Here is a 19382-nt window from a genome sequence, read left to right as displayed (position 1 = left end):
ACTTATTTTGTGCAAGTTGAATAGAACTGATGTGAATCCAGTGCATTCCTTTGAAGTTGTGCCATATTAAAACTTCGGTCATCGGCTTCCAAAGCCAAGCTATCCGACTATACAGGCATGACATACTGGTTCCTAGGTTCCTCTTTGAATATTTGATTTTGAGCAAATAAAATATACGATGTTTCAGCATTTCTGTATTTACAATACTTTAAGTAAAGTTGAGGAGACGCAGTATATTTGATCAAACATTGAAGGATCTCACCATTCAACGTCAATAATGCTTTATAAATATTGCTGTAAATTGGGTGATGTATGAGTACATCTGAATCAACTGCCATCTTACTGCTTTCTGGTAAATGTTTCAGACAATTGGACAACAACCACATCACCTGTATTGACGAGACTGCCATACGTGGTTTAAGCGACTTGGAAATTCTGTAAGTATTTAGCTACTTTCCTTGTAAAACTATTCCTTGCATGCACCTGTATGTCTGTTACCGTTTTCTTCTGTATCATACACTGAGCTATTACTAGATTGTAACGCCCTGCAGAATACCTTACACATTTTTTCGTACCTTCTTAATAGCAGCTATGAGACGCTCATTTGCTTCAACAAAGAATCAATGCTAAGTAGTACGTATGCTGAACCACACTGTGTACAAGGTGAACTCCATTGCATGTATTGAAGTGAAAGGTACAGTCAGACGTCAGGTGTGTCTTTCCATAGCGTTCTACCTGTAGCGGCGATTGGGCAATAGAAGTGGGAGGTATAAACATCTATAGAAAACAAAACATTTAAGGGTGGGAGGGGGGGGGGCTGGGGAATATAGCGGGGTGGACAGCAAAGTTGAAACAAAATAGCTACAAAATGGTTAGTATTTAATGCTCTCTGAGTGAATTTCGAAAGGAAAGTAAAGGTTGACAGTTTACCACCTTAACTAAGGTAATAATAGTTCTTAAAAACATGTTTAATCAATACTATACAATAAAACTTTCACCAAAGGAACAGTTACACATGTGCACAACTAAGGTTTTGTGCCATCAGATAATCACGCTTCTACACGCTGCTATGTAAGTCTCCATTACATGCCGTGGTGCTGAAAAATTGGTGAGCTGATTTATATGACCTTTTGTGCGTATTTCCATTAAGTAATTTTTTAATATTTAAATAAATTAAAGGAAATAATTAGGTAATAGACAACAGACAAAAATCAGTCATCTCCGTACAGGCCATGAAGGCTATTGTATGGGTGGAAGGTAAAGGCTTCCACTATATGTAACCTCGGCACTTGATGGGGTAGAGTGATTCGCTCTACGCCCGGCCACTTTTTTCCCCAGGAATTAACCTGATACTCAGTTTTGGTGTAGGCTGAGTGAACCTCAGGACCATATGCACCTCCGGAAGTGGAATCTCGTTTGTTAAATTTGTCGACTTCCTGACGGGGAATCGAACCCACGTCCTTCCGGGTGAATTGAGCACGTCTTTACCGCCTCGGCCAGGCAGCCCCTCAACACGTAACAGGGTTTGTATACATCAGTGGCGGTTTCTGGTATAGCGCAATGGAGCAATGAACCTCCAGTTTATATCAAATTTTATTCAACTGCTTAATATTCATAACTCCCTTGTCAATCTCGAAGCTCTTGCTTAGCCCATCTATCCGTAATATACTCGTACTGGCTTTCAATTCATGTGAACTGCGCACGTTCCGTGGCTGGATACTTGTCTGGAATGAACCCCCTTGGAAGGCGACGTCTCCGTCCGTACCTGGGCGAAGGGAGTGGCGAGGTGCGGGGGGACATCGGCCGGCACGTAGTCATGATGCTAAGACAATACCAGAGTGTTTAAAATTTTCTTTGAGCGAAGTTGTGGATAGTAGAGATAAGTTGATTTCACAAGGTTACGATGGAACAAATGTAATGAGTGGTCACAATCCAGGGTGAAAGTTCTCATCAGGGAAGATTTTAGGCATGCACATTATGTGCACCGTTATGCCCATTCTCTGAACTTAGTCAAGGCACAGGTGACAGGGGGGAGAGGAGATATTGAGGGGGAGATTTTTCCTTCTGTTGAACCCCCAGTGACGAAAGTCACGCGCCGCCACTGGTATACATTGCTTTTAAAAAAGCAATTCCTGGTTTTAGGCGGCTAAAATGAAATGAAAATGCAATCTCTTCTGCGCAAAGTTGGGCGGGGCGACTGCCACAACCCCCTCGCTCCCCTCCCCTAATCGCCGTCACTGCGATCGACTAGTGCCTTGTGGGGTTGATTTCGAGTAAGTTAAGAATGTAGTAAATATGTGGAAGGTATGTCTTACACAGGAAGTTATCGCCCACCATTCAGAAAGGAAAAATGCAGCATGATTTGGTGTAAACCAGTCTACATGTAGGCTACCGTTGTAGGCATCAGCATCTGACATACGTTCGCCCACATGCAACAGCAGTCTACATTTTTGCTAATTAAACATGCAACCTTCACCAGCCTGTACTATTGAAACCATACTTGATAGGTCCAAAGCCTCATGACGTTGCCAGATATGTAGACATTTATCCGCATGTGACTCCTCAAACAACCATACTTTCTTCCAACCTTCTAAAGGCTAATTTGCATAGTAGTGGCACAGCATCAGTTGGTTCATGCCATTGGTTCCTAGAGTGTGCTCCACGGATTACAGTACCGTACAGAGTATACCTGAGAAACTTAGTATAAGGGCAAGGGTAAATGACTTGATCTCACCCTCACGTGAGCTAGCCTTCAAGCTGTTTTTAAAAAAACACTCCTTAACTTTTTCAGTTAAGGTTGTTAGCTCTATTGGCGTTTCTTATCTGGTGAGGGCCAAGGTTGTTGTTTGACTTATTGTAGCCGTACAAATTTAGTTGATCTCTCTCTCTCTCCTCTCTCAGTTTTTTTTATGCTTGGAGACTTAAATTTCGTTGACAGTGATTTCTAGGGAGAGAGACGATGGTGTCGGACTTGAGGAGGTATTTATTGTCTAAATCAATAGTCTACCAGGCTCTTGCAACGTAATGGTACTAAATAATGTTAATGTTTTCACGTCCCACTAACTTCTTTTACGGTTTTCGGAGACACCGATTTGCCGGAATTATGTCCCGCAGGAGTTCTTTTACGTGTCGGTAAATCTACGGACATGGGGCTGACGTATTTGAGCACCTTCAAATACCAACGGAGTGAGCCAGGATCAAACTTGCCAACTTGTGCTCAGGAAGCCAGCGCCTTAACGGTCTGAGCCACTCATCCCAGCGTAATGGCACTGTACAGATAAAATACTACGTAACTGCACACACGCAACACTTGTACACATACAGGCGAACTTGCGAACGATTACCGTTTGTTTAGCCGAGTCAATCCTTGCAAACCTTATTCATAACACTGAGTATTAACCCACGCTACTTACTATGTCGTAAGTATAGACTGTATACAACAATGTTATGCTGGGAATCGATCTCGCAGACGTTAGGAAAGATGTGTACTGGGAATCAAATCTAGCTAGTTGTTACTAGCAATCAATCAATCAATCAATCAATCAATCAATCAATCAATCAATCAATCAATCAATCAATAAATAAATAAAGTCAGTCACTAATGTTAAGCACACCACCTGCAGATTACCGTGCAGTGAAAACGTTTACTGGATTTTCGTAGTTTCTTTTTTTTTGTGCGAATATTAGTTATATTTTCTTGATCTTGTCACCGAGCTCGATACCTGCAGTCGCTTTAGTGCGACCAGTATCCAGTATTCGGGAATCCCACTGTCGGCAGCCCTGAAGATGGTTTTCCGTGGTTTCCCATTTTCACACCAGACAAATGCTGGGGCTGTACCTCAATTAAGGCCACGGCAGCCTCCTTCACACTCCTAGGCCTTTCCTCTCCTATCGTCGCCATAATACCTATCTGTGTCGGCGTGACGTAATGCAACTTGTAAAACAATTGATCTCGTCAAACCAAGTAATGAATGAATAATTGTGTGTGTTTTTTCCCTTGGTCCGGTTTTCTGATACTGAGTCGGGGATGAGGTGAGATTATACCGCATGTTCTGAGGCCGTATGCACTTGTCGCCAAACTCAATTGAGGAGCAAATGAAGATGAAATAATAACAATTTCGTGTGGCTATTTCTAGCTGGGTGCAGCCCTTGTAAGGCAGACCCTCCGATAAGGGAGGGTGGCATCTGCCATATGTAGATAACTGCGTGCTATTGTGGTGTGTGATTTGGAGGGATGTTGGGGACAGCACAAATACCCAGCCCCCGAGCCACTGGAATTAACCAACGAAGGTTAAAATCCCCGACCCAGCCGGGAAGCGAACCCGGGACCCTCTGAACTGAAGGCCAGTACGCTGACCATTCAGCCAACGATTCGGACAAAGTACACTCTTGTCCTCATCCCGAGGTGGTGCAGCTCTTTTCAGATACACCCCCGTTGGAGGTGAGCTGCATGTACCACTTAAATTTCTGGCAGTACCGGGAATCGAACCCGGACCTCCAAGGACGGCAGCTAATAGCGCTAACCGTTACGCTACGGAGGCGGACGAAGATGATATGAACGATGATGAATGTAATTGGGTAGGGAGGTGAAAGGAATCGGTTTTGCCCTATAAATGGGAACTCTCCCGGAATTTGCCTGCAAGTGAAAATGGGAAGCTACACAAAACCATTCTCAAGAACACCGATGGTGGGGTTCGAAAACACTCGTCTCCTAAATGCTGAGCTTGGCTCCATAGCCGTAGCGTGTTAACACGCGCGGCCACTCAGCTCGCTGAATTAATAATTGTGTAAATGAACAAGCGATGTAAGTAGATTTCTTGAATATTGAAACTATTGCATTTTATCAATATATTAATCATGTGAAGGCATATACAAGAGTGAGATAGGAATCTTTCGTGAGGCACTGTGTGTAATACTCCGGATCAACGGCAATGGTCGTATAGGTAATAGGTAATGTCGGTGCAAGAATTAAAAATAGAAGTGAACGGTACACCAAGGTTAAGGATAGATGTGGTGATGAAATAGCAAGTGTGAGTGTATGGGATTATCAGTTACTAATTTATTCTTGAAGCCTTAGGTCATTTGTTACAGTATTTAATGGCCGTAGATCGCAATATACTACACCATAACTGATATCACATTCGAGGAATGTGTACTGAAGGTACGAACATTCTATGAAGTTTTGTACGGTATCGACTATCTGATCACAAGAAAACTAATATTACTAGGCTTTAGATCAGGGCCTCTCAAACGCCCAAAATCTCACGCGTGCAAACGAAGGCGCAAGAGCTCCGTGCACTGGTCATCGCTCCCGCTCGGCTCGACTCGGACCAACGCTTCGTCTCTGGGTTACTCGGCTAAGCTCGGCTCAACTCGTCTCAACTCGGCTCGGATTTGGAACGCTACGGAGCAAGTGAGGAAGCGGGAGACAGGGAAAGCGAGCGAGACAGGCGTGGGGAAAGAGAGAGACAGCGCTATTGCTCCAAATCGAGGAGTGGGGGGCAGCACTCTGGTCAACCAAGCGCAGTCGTCTTTTGCACCGTGCACAGTGCATGCACCAAGCGCATGCACCCTGAGAGGCCCTGCTTTAGATATACGTAATGCTGATGGACTAAGGTAGGCACTACTCGGAAGGAGTATATTGGAAGAGAAGAATCAGTTTTACGGTATATAGAGATGCTGAACTAGAAATCACAGTCTTGGAACATTAGTGCGTGTGAACGGGCAAGTTGGCCGTGCGGTTAAAGCCGATTGGATAGGAAAGGCCTAGGTGTGGGAAGGAAGCGGACGTGGCCTTAATTAGGGTATATCACCAGCATTTGCCTGGTTTGAGATTGGGAAACCACGGAAAACCCTCTTCAGTACTGCCGACAGTGGGGTTCGAACCCACTATCTTCAGGATGCAACCTCATAGCTGCGCGCCCCTTACCGCACGGCCAACTCGTCCGGTAAAATAATCTGAGGACCTGCAGTGCTCCGAAACAGCAGAATCCGTTGAAAGGCTTAAATGATGTTGAAATACTAGTTCTACTTTACTCTGGGCTTTGTAAGATTAACTAAGGAATGGTCTTCACATTCGTAGCTTCTTGCAAATAATGAACAAGAAATATGGAGAGCAAATGTCTTTGTATAATACTGTCTTGAGTAGTGAATTTATTTATATCCTTAGCGAATATTATAAGAAGAAGTTAGTTATCTTTAGATATGTTTGACCTTAAGTGTGCAAGATAGTGTCTACTGGAATATGCTCTGTTTATCCTGTGGAAACATTACAGTAGTTGCAGGTAGCGGTCTACTGTAGTACGTAATATTTAACGTGTACTACAGATGCCTCTCTAGTTCGTGTTACCACGTAAGGACGTCAGTGATACACGTTGTTTACTGCCAGTACGTGGTCACTGATGTTGGGACCAGGGTATCTTGATTTTTCTTGTTCAAACCGAAGTTGAATGGCTGACGACCTTGTGCTTTGTTCAATGTGTATGAGACTAGGGCATGGTTATGGACAGTTTAGCATTTGTCTGGAGAAGGTACTTGATCTAAAGCAATAAAAAATATACGTCGTCCCACCAACCTTCATCTCCATCTCATTAATGAATCATCTGAGACTGTACGACTCAATAACACATACAGTAGATAATCTGAAACTTTCGGTTGGAGTTTTTGTACATTTAAGGAGTAAAACAACGAGATTATCTGTTCTAATCTTTAACTTTTCTGCTAGCCTTGTAATTTGTAATTATCCTGCTCTTAACTGTCGGGTATGGGATGGGGACCCCGGTCTAGAAAAACCAAGAATAACGGCCGAGGGGATTCGTCACACTGACCATGCGTCACCTCATAATCTAAGCATTCGGGCTGAGCAGCGGTCACGGCGAAGGTCATAGTGCTGTAGTGCCATGGGGTTTGGTTTGTTTTGTTCGGTAACTGTCGTGAACAGTATTTCTCGTACATATGTATTAACCAAAAGTTTATTCCACCTACGTTAAGTTCAATCCAGTCCAATTGAGCTAAATAACGCACAGAGTGAATTAGTAGAGGGTCAGCTCCAAATTGTGAATCATGTACACCATGTCCCACAATCGCCGTTAATTTTCTGAAGTTACGCTCTCGTGTACTTGCATGACACACACGCTTTGTGTGGTGTCATCTTGCACGGGCTTTAGTAACAATGAAATGAAATGAAATGAAATGGCGTATGGCTTTTAGTGCCGGGAGTATCCGAGGACATGTTCGGCTCGCCAGGTGCAGGTCTTTTTATTTGACTCCCGTAGGCGACCTGCGTGTCGTGATGAGTATGAAATGATGATGCTGATGATGCTTGTTGTTTTAAGTGGCCTAACATCGAAGGTCATCGGCCCCAAATGATGATGAAGACGACACAAACACCCAGCTCCCGTGCCAGCGAAATTAACTAATGGTGGTTAAAATTCTCGACCTTGCCGGGAATCGAGCCCGGGACCCCTGTGACCAAAGGCCAGCACTCTAACCATTTAGCCATGGAGCCGGACACGGGCTTTAGTAATGGACAAAATTAGACATAGTGATGGAGAAAATAACACATAATGTACCTTTCTTGCTTTTAATATTCCCTGTACTATGTTCACAATAGAATAAGTTCAAAAAGAATATCAAATTGATGCATAGTTATAACACTATGTTCATAATTTTCACAATGTGCTTACCCTCGTTAAATGTAATTTCTTTTCCTGTTAGTGATTCAGTTCTGGTGGTTTTACAAGGGGAGGCCACAGCTATGGGATCACCGATTTTGTTCAAACTTTTGGAAGTTGATCTTCATAAAAAATTAACATAAACTTTTCCGAGGGTTTGTGGCCATTAACCATTAATTAACGAGAAAATGGCCTTTTAAATCTAACAGCCTGCAATTTGCATGTGAGTATGCCTAGCACCTCTGGACTTGTAGTCAGCGTTTTCCAGGTTTCTAATAGCAAGTGATATTGCGCATGTGAGCCACGCATTGTGTGGTGCTTTCAATGACGACACAGTATTGTTCTTTCCCGAACTTCAAGTAGGGTGGGTTTCTCGTGAGACTTTCCCCACAACTGATAGTCATTTTGAGAACACGTGGTGTCTGAGAAAGGCAGTAGAAGAGGAAATATTATTCTGTTGGACATGGTCTTCTTCCAGACATCTTATGCAGGAACTCCGTGGTAGAAAATTCGACTCGTTTCACCCATTTGAAAAAATAAGTTCGGTACAGACCAATTTGCGACGGGGAGGCCTCCATCTTTCCTATAGCCTCACGCCCTTCTGACTTACTTTCTTATCAGTTGTCAATTAAAATTGAGGTCTATGTATAATTACATTACCTTTGATCATTTTTAAAATTCTGCATCATATGGTACACTTCAGACAGTGTTTCATGGGTTGAGTATTGACATCCTATTCTGCCAATGTTCCTAGTACAGACTTGAGAATAGTGGATCTCACACATGAACTCCATGACTTCCTTACTCTATTGCTGAAGTTGAATTGAATGGGTTCCGTTTATGAATTGCCCTCCCACTCCTTTATTAAAATATCATATAAGTAATCTGTATCAACATCATGCTGTACGGAAACAAGATTCGATGAGCTCATCGAAGTTAATTAATATAAGACGTGTTCAGTGTACTTTTCCTTTGAATTGGCTTTACGTCGCACCGACACAGATAGGTCTTATGGCGACGATGGGGTAGGAACGGCCTAGGAGTGGGAAGGAAGCGGCCGTGGCCGTAATTAAGGTACAGCCCTACCATTTTCCTGATGTGAACATGGGAAACCACGGAAAGCCATATTCAGGGCTGTTCAGTGTACTCAAAGGCACTCTAATGGTGCTTACAGCAGTTTAAAATAACTGGCTAACCTATTCCAAGGTAACTGTCTGATCAGGCAAAAGTATTGAGAAGGTAACCAGCGTCTGAACAGGAAAAGCTGTAGCCACGGTCGCTTCATTCCCACTCCTAGACCTCTCCTATCCCATTGCCGCCTTAAAATCTATCTGTGTTGTTGCGACGTAAAGCAAACTGAAGGATAGAAAATACACTTTCTTAGAAGCAAGAAATTTGATACATTTCTGAATGGACTACGATGGTTTATTGTGATCAACACATTTTCATTCTAACATAAATCCAACCTTCGACAGCCATTCGAGCATTTGTATTTAATTTTCGTCTGGAATTCTTGCTTATATTTTGTGATACTCTTCTTTATATCCAATCTCCCTCAGTCAACCCTTGTCCTCCGACAAGGACGATAATTCGACTACTTATAGTGGCTTGCATTTTGCCACCTTTCTTGTTTTTACCTTCTTTAATCTCACATCCTCATTCTTCAAGGTGTCAATAGATCGAAATACACCAACAGTATAACCTACTTGCCATAAAAGATCTCAGAGAGGACAGGAAACATGAAGCAAGTATCCACATGATACATTCAGAGGCGGGCCTGGGATTCACTGCTGGCGAGTTCAAAACCGAAAGCATTTAGAGCTTTCTCAGCTGAGTCTGATGACTCTTTCACGAGAGCGTTTGGAGAGTGCCGTTTCATTCTTGTCATACCGCTTTCACCCTGCTATCTCACCTAGACCCGAAGCATTCACCTTCGAGTGTCAACAGCATTTCTTTATTTCTATTTAACTTTTCTACTTAGCCGAGTCGATAAAAACGTAGTTCAGCCGGAAGGATGTGAATTTGAAGTCAAATTGAGCATGCGTTTACCGCTCCTGAAAATGCTCATGGAGTTTGTTCAGCCTGCAACAGAAATGAGGATCAGGTTAATTTCTGGAGGTAAGTTGGCAATACATTGAGCGAACCAATCCGGTTCACACTGTACTGAGATTACGGATAGTGGAAAATATTAATCGCCCCTTCTCCAACACCTGTTGCTTTACTCTTCGATTATAAGGTAGCTATAGTCTGCTGTTCTAGGAAAGAATATTACATATTTGGCAGATGTGAATGAAATGGCCACTCACTTGTTTCCTATTGTGTGTTTGGTGACAGAGTTGCCGGTGCGTCCAGCTATCACAGGGTTATTTCGTAGTTACATTTGTTGTAAGTGTGATGACTGATACGTACTTACTGACTGTGTGGAAGGAAATTATTTCACTTCTTCGTCGTATGCGTCTGTTCGATGTTATGCTGTACTTACTATTGTTTTGTTATTCGTGAATATCTCTTGTTATAACTATGTAACGATGGCTTTCGTAGGTGGTAGTCTAGAATTCGTAAGACCGTACAACCACCGTTGTAGGGTGCATGAAATAAAATAATAATGTTAATGGTTTCCCGTCCCACTAATTACATTTTAAGGTTTTCGGGGACACCGAGGTGGCGAAATTATGTCCCGCAGGAGTCCATTTACTTGCCATTGAATCTACCGACACGAGGCTGACGTATTTGAAATACAACTGGACTGAACAAGGATCGAACTTGCAAAGTTGGGTTCAGAAGGCCAGCGATCTACCGCCTGAGCTACTCAGCCCGGCGTGAGATGTGTGTGTGTATGTATGTATGTATGTATGTATGTATGTATTGGTGTGTGCAATTGTAATTTAGATGTGTAACTCTGTGGTTTAGTGGTTAGCGTGATTAGCTGCCACCCCCGGAGGCCCGGGTTCGATTCCCGACTCTGCCACGATATTTGAAATGAGGTACGCGGGCTGGAACGGAGTCCACTCAGCCTCAGGAGGGCAACTGAGTAGAGGTGGGTTCGATTCCCACCTCAGCCATCCTGGAAGTGGTTTTCCGTGATTTTCCACTTCTCCTCTAGGCAAATGCCGGGATGGTACCTAAACTTAAGGCCACGGCCGCTTCCTTCCCTCTTCCTTGCCTGTCCCTTCCAATATTGCCATCCCTCCAGAAGGTACCTGTTCAGTATAGCAGGTGAGGCCGCCTGGGCGGGGTACTGGTCCTCCTCCCCAGTTGTATCACCGACCCAAATTCTCCCGTTCCAGGACACTGCCCTTGCGGCTGTTGAGGTGGGATCCCTCGCTGAGTCCGAGAGAAAACCTACCCTGGAGGGTAAACAGATTAAGAAGAAGAAGAACTATAAAGAACGTGGTAGTGGGCTATGTAAATGGCTTAATACCGAAATTTGACTGGGTTTAAAACAGGATATAGGGGAAGACTCGTTCAAATACGATATTCTGTAGGGTATAAAATCACCTTTCTCCCCAAGCTTCAAGATTACCGTCATAATGTTCAACACTTAACGCACTGAAGTTTTACAGTCGGCAATTTAGCGATTATGTTAGTCAAAAATGCATTTTATTCCGCGGGGATAATATTCGACCTGGGAATAAGAAAAATGTATCGTAGGAATAAAATTTAGTGTTGTTGTTGTTGTTGAGACCGGTTTTAGGCGTTCATTCTCTGTGTTCAGTGTTACGGGATAGAATCCCGGCGTATTTGCTCGACATTTAAGGGTGCTTATATGCGAGACTCAAGTAAGTAGTTTCACTGGTAAGTTAAGGAACCACATTCAATGCAATTCATTCATTTCAATACCTCATATGCGATGAAATGCTAAAGAAATGTAAATAGTATCGCATAAAATTGTGCGGAATATATGCTTGGAAGCACATATTTCACTGTCCCGAAACATTTTTCACGTTACTGAAGTGAATATAATTTCTTGGTACTCACTTAACTACTTTGATGTTGGAAACATAGCTTTCAACATGTATACACAGCCACTTACTGAGTAATTTGAAACAATCTTTGTTTATGATGCTTCAGGTCTTGGCAAGTAAGAAACTCACCAGAAACAGATACGAGGTTTGTTTCCCCCGAGCACTTATTTATTTTCTCACTCTGTCTGTGTCAGAATACATAAACTCCAACAGTCATGCAGAGAACTCGAACAGGCATGTTAGTACACATGTGTCCCTCCGAATTTCTCTTATAGTCGAACCATCCAACTGGATTTATTTAGTATGTATTAAAATAATCTTCTGTTGATTAATAGTGAAGTCACTGATTTATTATAAACGTACTTATTTTTACGTCGAATCGAATCTATTAAGTAGGCTAATTCATGGTCATTCTGGAAGGTACCATCGGAAGATGACATTGTATTATGTTTCGAAATAAGAAAGCTCTTTCAGGCTTTCTAGAGACTTCTATAATCACGCCCTGCTTTGTGAAAAGTGGTCAAAAACGAAGAAGCCCGGTGATTCATCTAAGAAGTAGAACATCAGTCGCTATGGACTATGAGAGGGCATGTCACCAGAAACATTGGCGAAGTACGTGATCGGTACGGGTATAATATTGAATAAGCAGGAAAGTAAGCGATATTTATCGTACTAACCATAGCTGTTCATAAATTTTATTGAAACATTTTTATGAGCCTTGGTAAATAAATCTTACCGAGGAAGTGGCCGCGCGGTTTGGATCACGTAGCTATGAGGTTGCATTCGGGAGATTGTGGATTCCAACTCCACTGCCAGCAGCCCTGAAGATTGTTTTCCGAAATTTCCCATTTTCACACCAGGCAAGTGGTGGGGCTGTACCTTAATTAAGGCTACGGTCGCTTCCTTCCAACTCCTAGCCCATCGTCGCCATAAGACCTATCTGTATCGCTGCGAAGTAAAGCAAATTGAAAAAAACAAACTTTAAGGATAAACACGACAACCACAACAAATACACCGAATGAATGAATGCATGGATAATTAATTAATTAATTCATTTATTCATTCACTTATAAGTTGAACAACTCGAATCTACTGTAAATAACATTATCAGGAGTATAAAAGACATCTTCCGCCTCTGTGGTGTAGTGGTTAGTGTGATTAGCTGCCACAACCGGAGGCCCGGGTTCAATTCCCGGCTCTGCTACGAAATTTAAAAAGTGCTAGGGGGGCTGGAACGGGGTCCACTCAGCCTCGGGAGGTCAACTGAGTAGAGGAGGGTTCTATTCCCTCCTCAGCCATCCTGGAAGTGGTTTTCCGTGGTTTCCCACTTATCCTCCAGGCAAATGCCGGGATGGTACCTAAACTTAAGGCCACGGCCGCTTCCTTCCCTCTTCCTTGTCTATCCCTTCCAATCTTCCCATACCCCCGCAAGGCCCCTGTTCTGCATAGCAGATGAGGCCACCTGGGCGAGGTACTAATCATCCTCCCCAGTTGTATCCCCCGAACCAGAGTCTGAAGCTCCAGGACACTGCCCTTGAGGCGGTAGAGATGGGATCCCTGGATGAGTCCGAGGGAGAAACCGACCCTGGAGTCCGACTCGTTGGCTGAACGGTCAGCGTACTGGCCTTCGGTTCAGAGGGTCCCGGGTTCGAGTCCTGGTTGGGTCGGGAATTTTAACCTTAATTGGTTAATTCCAATGGCACGGGGGCTGGGTGTATGTGGTGTTGTCTTCATCATCATTTCATCATCCCCATCATCACGACGTGCAGGTCGCCTACGGGAGTCAACTCGAAAGACCTGCACCTGGCGAGCCGAGCATGTCTTCGGACACTCCCGGCACTAAAAGCCATACGCCATTTCATTTCATACCGACCCTGGAGGGTAAACAGATTAAGAAGAAGAACAAGAAGATAAAATACATCACATTCAATTGGAAATGCAGCTTTCTTCCAGTTATGCTTAATCAAGGTAGCCTACTGCACTTATTATCGATAAATGAATGGAGGTTGATGCCAGCATTGCGGCATGTTGACGAGTGAACTCGTTCACGAAAGCGTTCGGCAAATTTCTTCCATTTGCGAAAGAAGGGCACATCTAAAAATTGTTAATAGAAATGCTACCCTAGGCAAAATTTTTGTTATCAATACGAGTTTATCGGGAATTGCGAGAAGTTTTTGTTGATAGAACGAGAAAATATTTTGTTCCAGCACGCGGAGAGGAACAGTTGTTATTCAGCTGTTTATGCTTACAATAAATTTTCTTTATGAAGATCACAGATATGTGTAGTTACCGCTATGATCAGCTAAGATTAGTACATAAACTACGTTTATGGGTGAACGTTTCGTTTTATTCATTACTATCTGTCAGACACTTCGTGAAAGTCCCTTATCAGACTGATTTTACTTGGCTCTGATGGCAAGGGATACCAATTCACTGGTGGCCTCTAAACCGTTATAATAATGGCGCATGGCTTCCGGAGAGGCCTGGTGCAGGTCTCCTTCTAGTAAACGGCCTATAGGCGACCTGCATGTCTGTGAGGATGGGACCCAACCCGAAATGATTTATAAATGTTGAAAACATGACAAACCCCAGCTCCCGAGCCAGACGAATCAACCAATTAAGGTTAAAATCTCCACCGACCGACTATGCAATCCGGGACCCCGTGGATCTAAGGGCAGTATGTTAACCATTTAGCCATTGAACGGGAGTCTAAACCTTTAGGATTTCGGAACTATATATGAGCTCAGCATCATACTTTAGATTCACCAAAACTGTCCATCAGCACACTTCCTCGGATGGCACATCCCAGGGATTTTTTGCATAGTTTTTTCAAGGGGATTGCTCAATAAAAATTTATCGGAACATAGTCCACACCCGAGATTTAAAATAGTATCCTACACTTGTATGAAATCGTAACGTAACTCTAATTCCCCCTGTTGTTTATATTAAATCTTTTGGTTTTATTCCTTTAATCAGAATAAATTACGTTTTAAATAGCTGAATTTCAGAAAAGTACTTTGTAAAAAAGTTATTTCTCACTGTAATTTTTATCACAAGTTTACAAATTTCGAAACTTGTGACTTTTAGGGGGTCGGGGGAGGGTAGGCTGCAGCGTATGGTTGAAAAGTTAAAATGAACCCTGCTGACATTGGGATGGATTTAGTGTTTCAGCAGAGATAGTTTTGATGAATGAAAGAACTATACACTAAATAGTTTTAATTGACACGAGAGTAAACAATTAGTTTTATGAAATGCCCAAATTATATCTTATTATTCACTATTTAAGTATTTTATGAGAGATAAAAATAAGAATTCGTTTCTGCAAATTATAGATTATTATTATCCTGATGAGGGGGTGCTGTTACTCTTACTGGAGATCTACCAACCTCGGGGATGTCAAAAATTTAGTGATTTCCTGGATGGAACGTAGTTGGGGCGGGGATGAAGAAGCAAATCAATTTTCGATCACGTCAAGTTCGCTGCACCGCGTCATTCGTCAACTCGTTGAACTGGATGTAACTCTTGTCTCTCTTCACTCTTTTCATCTCACAAATCCAGTAGAACAAATTCCGACTCCAAAGGAAATTCTGCTTTCATTCCTTCTGAGGAGACTTCCGTTGCAAGCCTTTTATATTTGTATTTCCACTAAGAACTTCTGAGCTTTCACTGACCAGACAAGAAGTCTCCTTTCTCTTTTGTAACATACTAGGAGATGTGTACTGCTAGGCTAGACACTTAAGTAAAATATTCTGTAGATATAGTGTTCTGAATATCCAAGAAGATATTACGCTTTTACAAATACAATGCAGTTTTCCTCTCTGAAACCCAATTTGTATACATCGTTATACAAATACGTAGCATATTTTCGCACAAGCTTTTATAAGTTTTCCAATAAAAGTGCATCATCTAAGATCAGCTTAGAGGGAGGGAAAGATCACTGCGATAAATCAATTCACAGTAGTTATATTGGACCAACCCTGAACGGGAGTGCAGAGAATTTTGCAATCTGTCTCGCTGCAAGTGGTGAATAATTGTTCATAAAATGGCTAACAAAATATTTAGGGAGCAATACTCAGACTTTGGATGCTTCAGCGTATTATTGCACTCGCTTGAACATTTCAAAAGCAAAATTTGTAATTTTACGTGATTTGATGATATATTATTATTATTATTATTATTATTATTATTATTATTATTATTATTATTATTGTTATTATTTTCTACCAGTTTTACGTCACACTAACACAGGTAATTACCTGGTGACAGAAAGGGATACCATGTAAAAATATCTTCGGAGCCGTCGACGATGACGTTCGAACCCATGATCTCTCGAATGCAAGCTTAGAGTTATACGAACCAGAACACGAAAATAAATTATTATTATTATTATTATTATTATTATTATTATTATTATTATTATTATTAGTCTATTATTATTATTATTATTATTTGCCATCACTACCATCATAATGTTTAGCCTAACGACCTCACGTCGTACTAATGTTCACTGGTGCTCTCAAACACGAAGTTCAAAGTCACTTAGTAGCTGCAGCAGTAGTATTCTTTATCCTCACCTGTAACTCGTTAGCATTCACATATTCTCTGCTATTGAGTTTGGCGCGGTAAATTTGCCCCAGTTTTACGTTCGGATGCCCTTCCTGACGCCGAACCCTTGTGTAGGCATGCGTTTTGTGTTTCCGTGGTGGTTTGTAGTGCTGTATGTAAAGTAAGAAAGGAGTATTACGATGAACACAAACACCTAGTCCCCGAACCAGAAGAATTATCCACGCACAGTTAAAATCTTCTGCCCAGTGGGGAATCGAATCAAGGGCCCTCCGAACCGAAGGCCAATACGATGAAAATCCATCCAAGGAATCGGACATTAGCACGCAGAGAGTAAATAATATTAATAATAATAATAATAATAATAATAATAATAATAATAATAATAATAATAATAGGCTAATAATAATTTCCGGACTGAGTAGCTCAGACTGTAGAGCGCTGGCCTTCTGAGCTTAAGTTGGCGGTTTCGATTCCGGCGTAGTCCGGTGCAATTTGAAGATTATCAGATATTGGTATTGGTAGATTTACCGATATGTTATAGAAGTCCTGCTGGACAAAATTTTGGCAGCTTGCCGTCTCTGAAAACCATAAATGTAGTTAGTGGGACCTAAAACTATTGACATTATTATTAGTATTATTATTATTGTTATTTTTAGAAGTAGTAGTAGTAGTAGTATATTTGTTGAATTATCATTTCACCATTGTCTTAATAGACTCCAGGGTGCCATAATTTTGCCCCGAAGAGAGTTTCATTAACGTGATAGTAAATCTACGGACAGTCATGTCTCTCGTTTTCTAGTTTTAAAATTTGACTTTCGGTCTTAAAGGCCATTTAACTAGCTGCAATTTTGTATATATTTCTCATTATTAATTATGAATTGACAATTTTGTATGTTTCCGATTATTAATTATCTTTGATGAATTGAACTTATATAATTAAGATGAACACAAACACCCAGCCCCCGAGCCGGAGAAGTTAACCAGCCAAAGTTAAAGTCCTCGACCCGGCCGGGAATTGAACCCGGGACCCCAGTGGCCAAAGGCCAGCACGCTAACCATTTAGCTATATGCCTCTCGTTAAGCACCCTTATATGACTTCGATCCCTCAATAGACAGCTACAGCAAGTTAACTTATTTTGGTAGCCTGGTTTTCTCTTTATTTCCGTCTGATAACCAACCAGTATCGTTGAAATACACTCTTACTCTCGCCGCGTCTTTCTTGCAGCAATATGATAAAGGGATAATACTTTTAAGAGTAACAATTTGAACGGATTTGTGTATGAATTATTCACTTAGAAAGAGCCTCTTGTCTTCAAATTTATACATATATGCATATACCTGTGTCATGAAAAAAGTTGGAAGGCAGAATGAAAGCTTACTTCACGGTCACCTACCTCTTATAAAAGCCCGGAACGACTGAGTGGGAGGATCAGGAAATTTATCAAACTCAAGAATGCGGATGGAGATATATGATTCAAGTCAGATGCGTCTTGAGGTGTGACTCCGGTATACAGAAAAGAATAAGTGAATCCTCTAGATTCAAAATCCTCTATATCCACTTCCATAAATTGTTCAGGAAGTGACTTTTTCTTTGACAGGTTATTCTTAAAACGGTATTGAACAATTTGTGTTATCTAAACATGCAAAGAGGATCCAGAAGCAATTATAAGTAATATAAAATACATTAAGAGATATTCATATGCATTAAAATCAGTGTTAAATATGAACGTAGGGGGTTTTGAATCTCAAATACTAACATAGGGGGATTTTGAAACTCATAATCATGAATACTACTGGATATGGAGCATTTTGAAACAAACTCACTTTACTTCAGCTCTTGTCATGAAAATTATGTTAAACAATATAAGATCACTGAATCACATTTTATACGACTGTTTTGCATTCTTGGCCTAGTAATCATGAGTACAAACTTCTAAATCACAGTCAACAATGTAACTATAAGCACTTCAATAATACTTTAATCGCTAAACATTACTCACCTTTCTCGTTTTTTCCCTAGACCTTTTCCAAGTATCCACCTTCCGCAACATTTTCTGCCCTCTTCCTGGAGTTGCTTTAGCAACAAGAAAAGTTTCGTCCCTTATTTTTCAATAAATGATGCCAAGGAAATGGACAACAAATCGCTTTCTCCTTAATGCACTAGGAATACACCTACTATCAGATTAACGCATATTGCCAACATACTGCTTTATAATTCTCCTGTCCGAGGTAGAAAGAATGGACAACTTGTCCTTTCTCCAGTGATTAAGCCTTTTACTTTAATCAAAATCCCCGTGAATACGTTCAAAGTATCCTCTGACAATCATATTGTTTTGTCTTCATTCGGGTCCATTAGTATACGAAAATCTGTACTTGAGAGAAGATCGCAAGAGTTGGCTGCACTGTTAAACAAGTGACGTCATCTTATTCCACAATATACCTGGAATTTCTCATTGGTTGATACACATAGAGGCTTTTGAAAGTAACTAGTGGTGGATATAGAGGATTTTGAATTTAACAGTGATTTTCAAGTAGTTCGTTCTATGTAACTTAGCGAGTTTTGGGACTCAGAGGTTCACCAACCGATCGAACTTATCCTTGGAAATCTACTGCTATGCTTATCTCAATTTTTAAAAAATGGTCTTTGGGGGGTTTTGAATCTAGAGGATTCAAGTGTGTCTTATCTCAACAAGGGATAATTGCTACATGCAAACTTTTTGAGAAACGTTGCCCTGCTTGTATCTCAGTTCAGTATGAGCTCATGGTTATGAAGTTTAGTTGATGTTCCGCAAACCTGTGGAGTGCTGTCAGAAAGCTTTGGGTGTCGTCTGTACCCCGTTTACGGGTTAAGGATAGCATTGTTATCAATTCTGTTTGATAATCTATTTGAGGTATGTACTGGTGTGCGTGTCAGTAAATAATTTGTGCTGGGAGTTGGAAGAAAGCCGCCAACTGTTTTTTGAGTGGGACCATCCATTTTCCTGAAGTGATCGTGCAGTATAGTCTAGGGAAACTGCTCTCTAAATAGTTGTCGAATAGAACTAGAAATATTGTACTCTTGCTGACAAATTTTGTCTATGTGGATGTTATAAAATCATAATGTATATCGTCGTTGCCGGGACAAAACCTCCTATGTGATAATATGTTTTGGAGATATACTGACCCGCAGCACATACAT

At 41.5% G+C, this 19382-nt stretch overlaps 1 protein-coding gene across 1 annotated transcript in view; it reads left to right on the top strand.

The window, feature by feature from the left end:
- Positions 1-19382, top strand: part of sli (slit guidance ligand) — a 1279943-nt gene that overhangs the window by 783738 nt on the left and 476823 nt on the right. Inside the window, exon 5 of the mRNA XM_067140837.2 lies at positions 366-437. Coding sequence (XP_066996938.1) covers positions 366-437 — 72 coding nt within the window. The remainder of the gene's footprint in view (positions 1-365; positions 438-19382) is intronic.

Source organism: Anabrus simplex, chromosome 2, assembly GCF_040414725.1.
Source record: "Anabrus simplex isolate iqAnaSimp1 chromosome 2, ASM4041472v1, whole genome shotgun sequence".
NCBI classification, from domain to species: domain Eukaryota; kingdom Metazoa; phylum Arthropoda; class Insecta; order Orthoptera; family Tettigoniidae; genus Anabrus; species Anabrus simplex.
The sequence above is the reverse complement of the archived record's forward strand: the minus strand, read 5'-3'. Positions and strand labels throughout refer to the sequence as shown.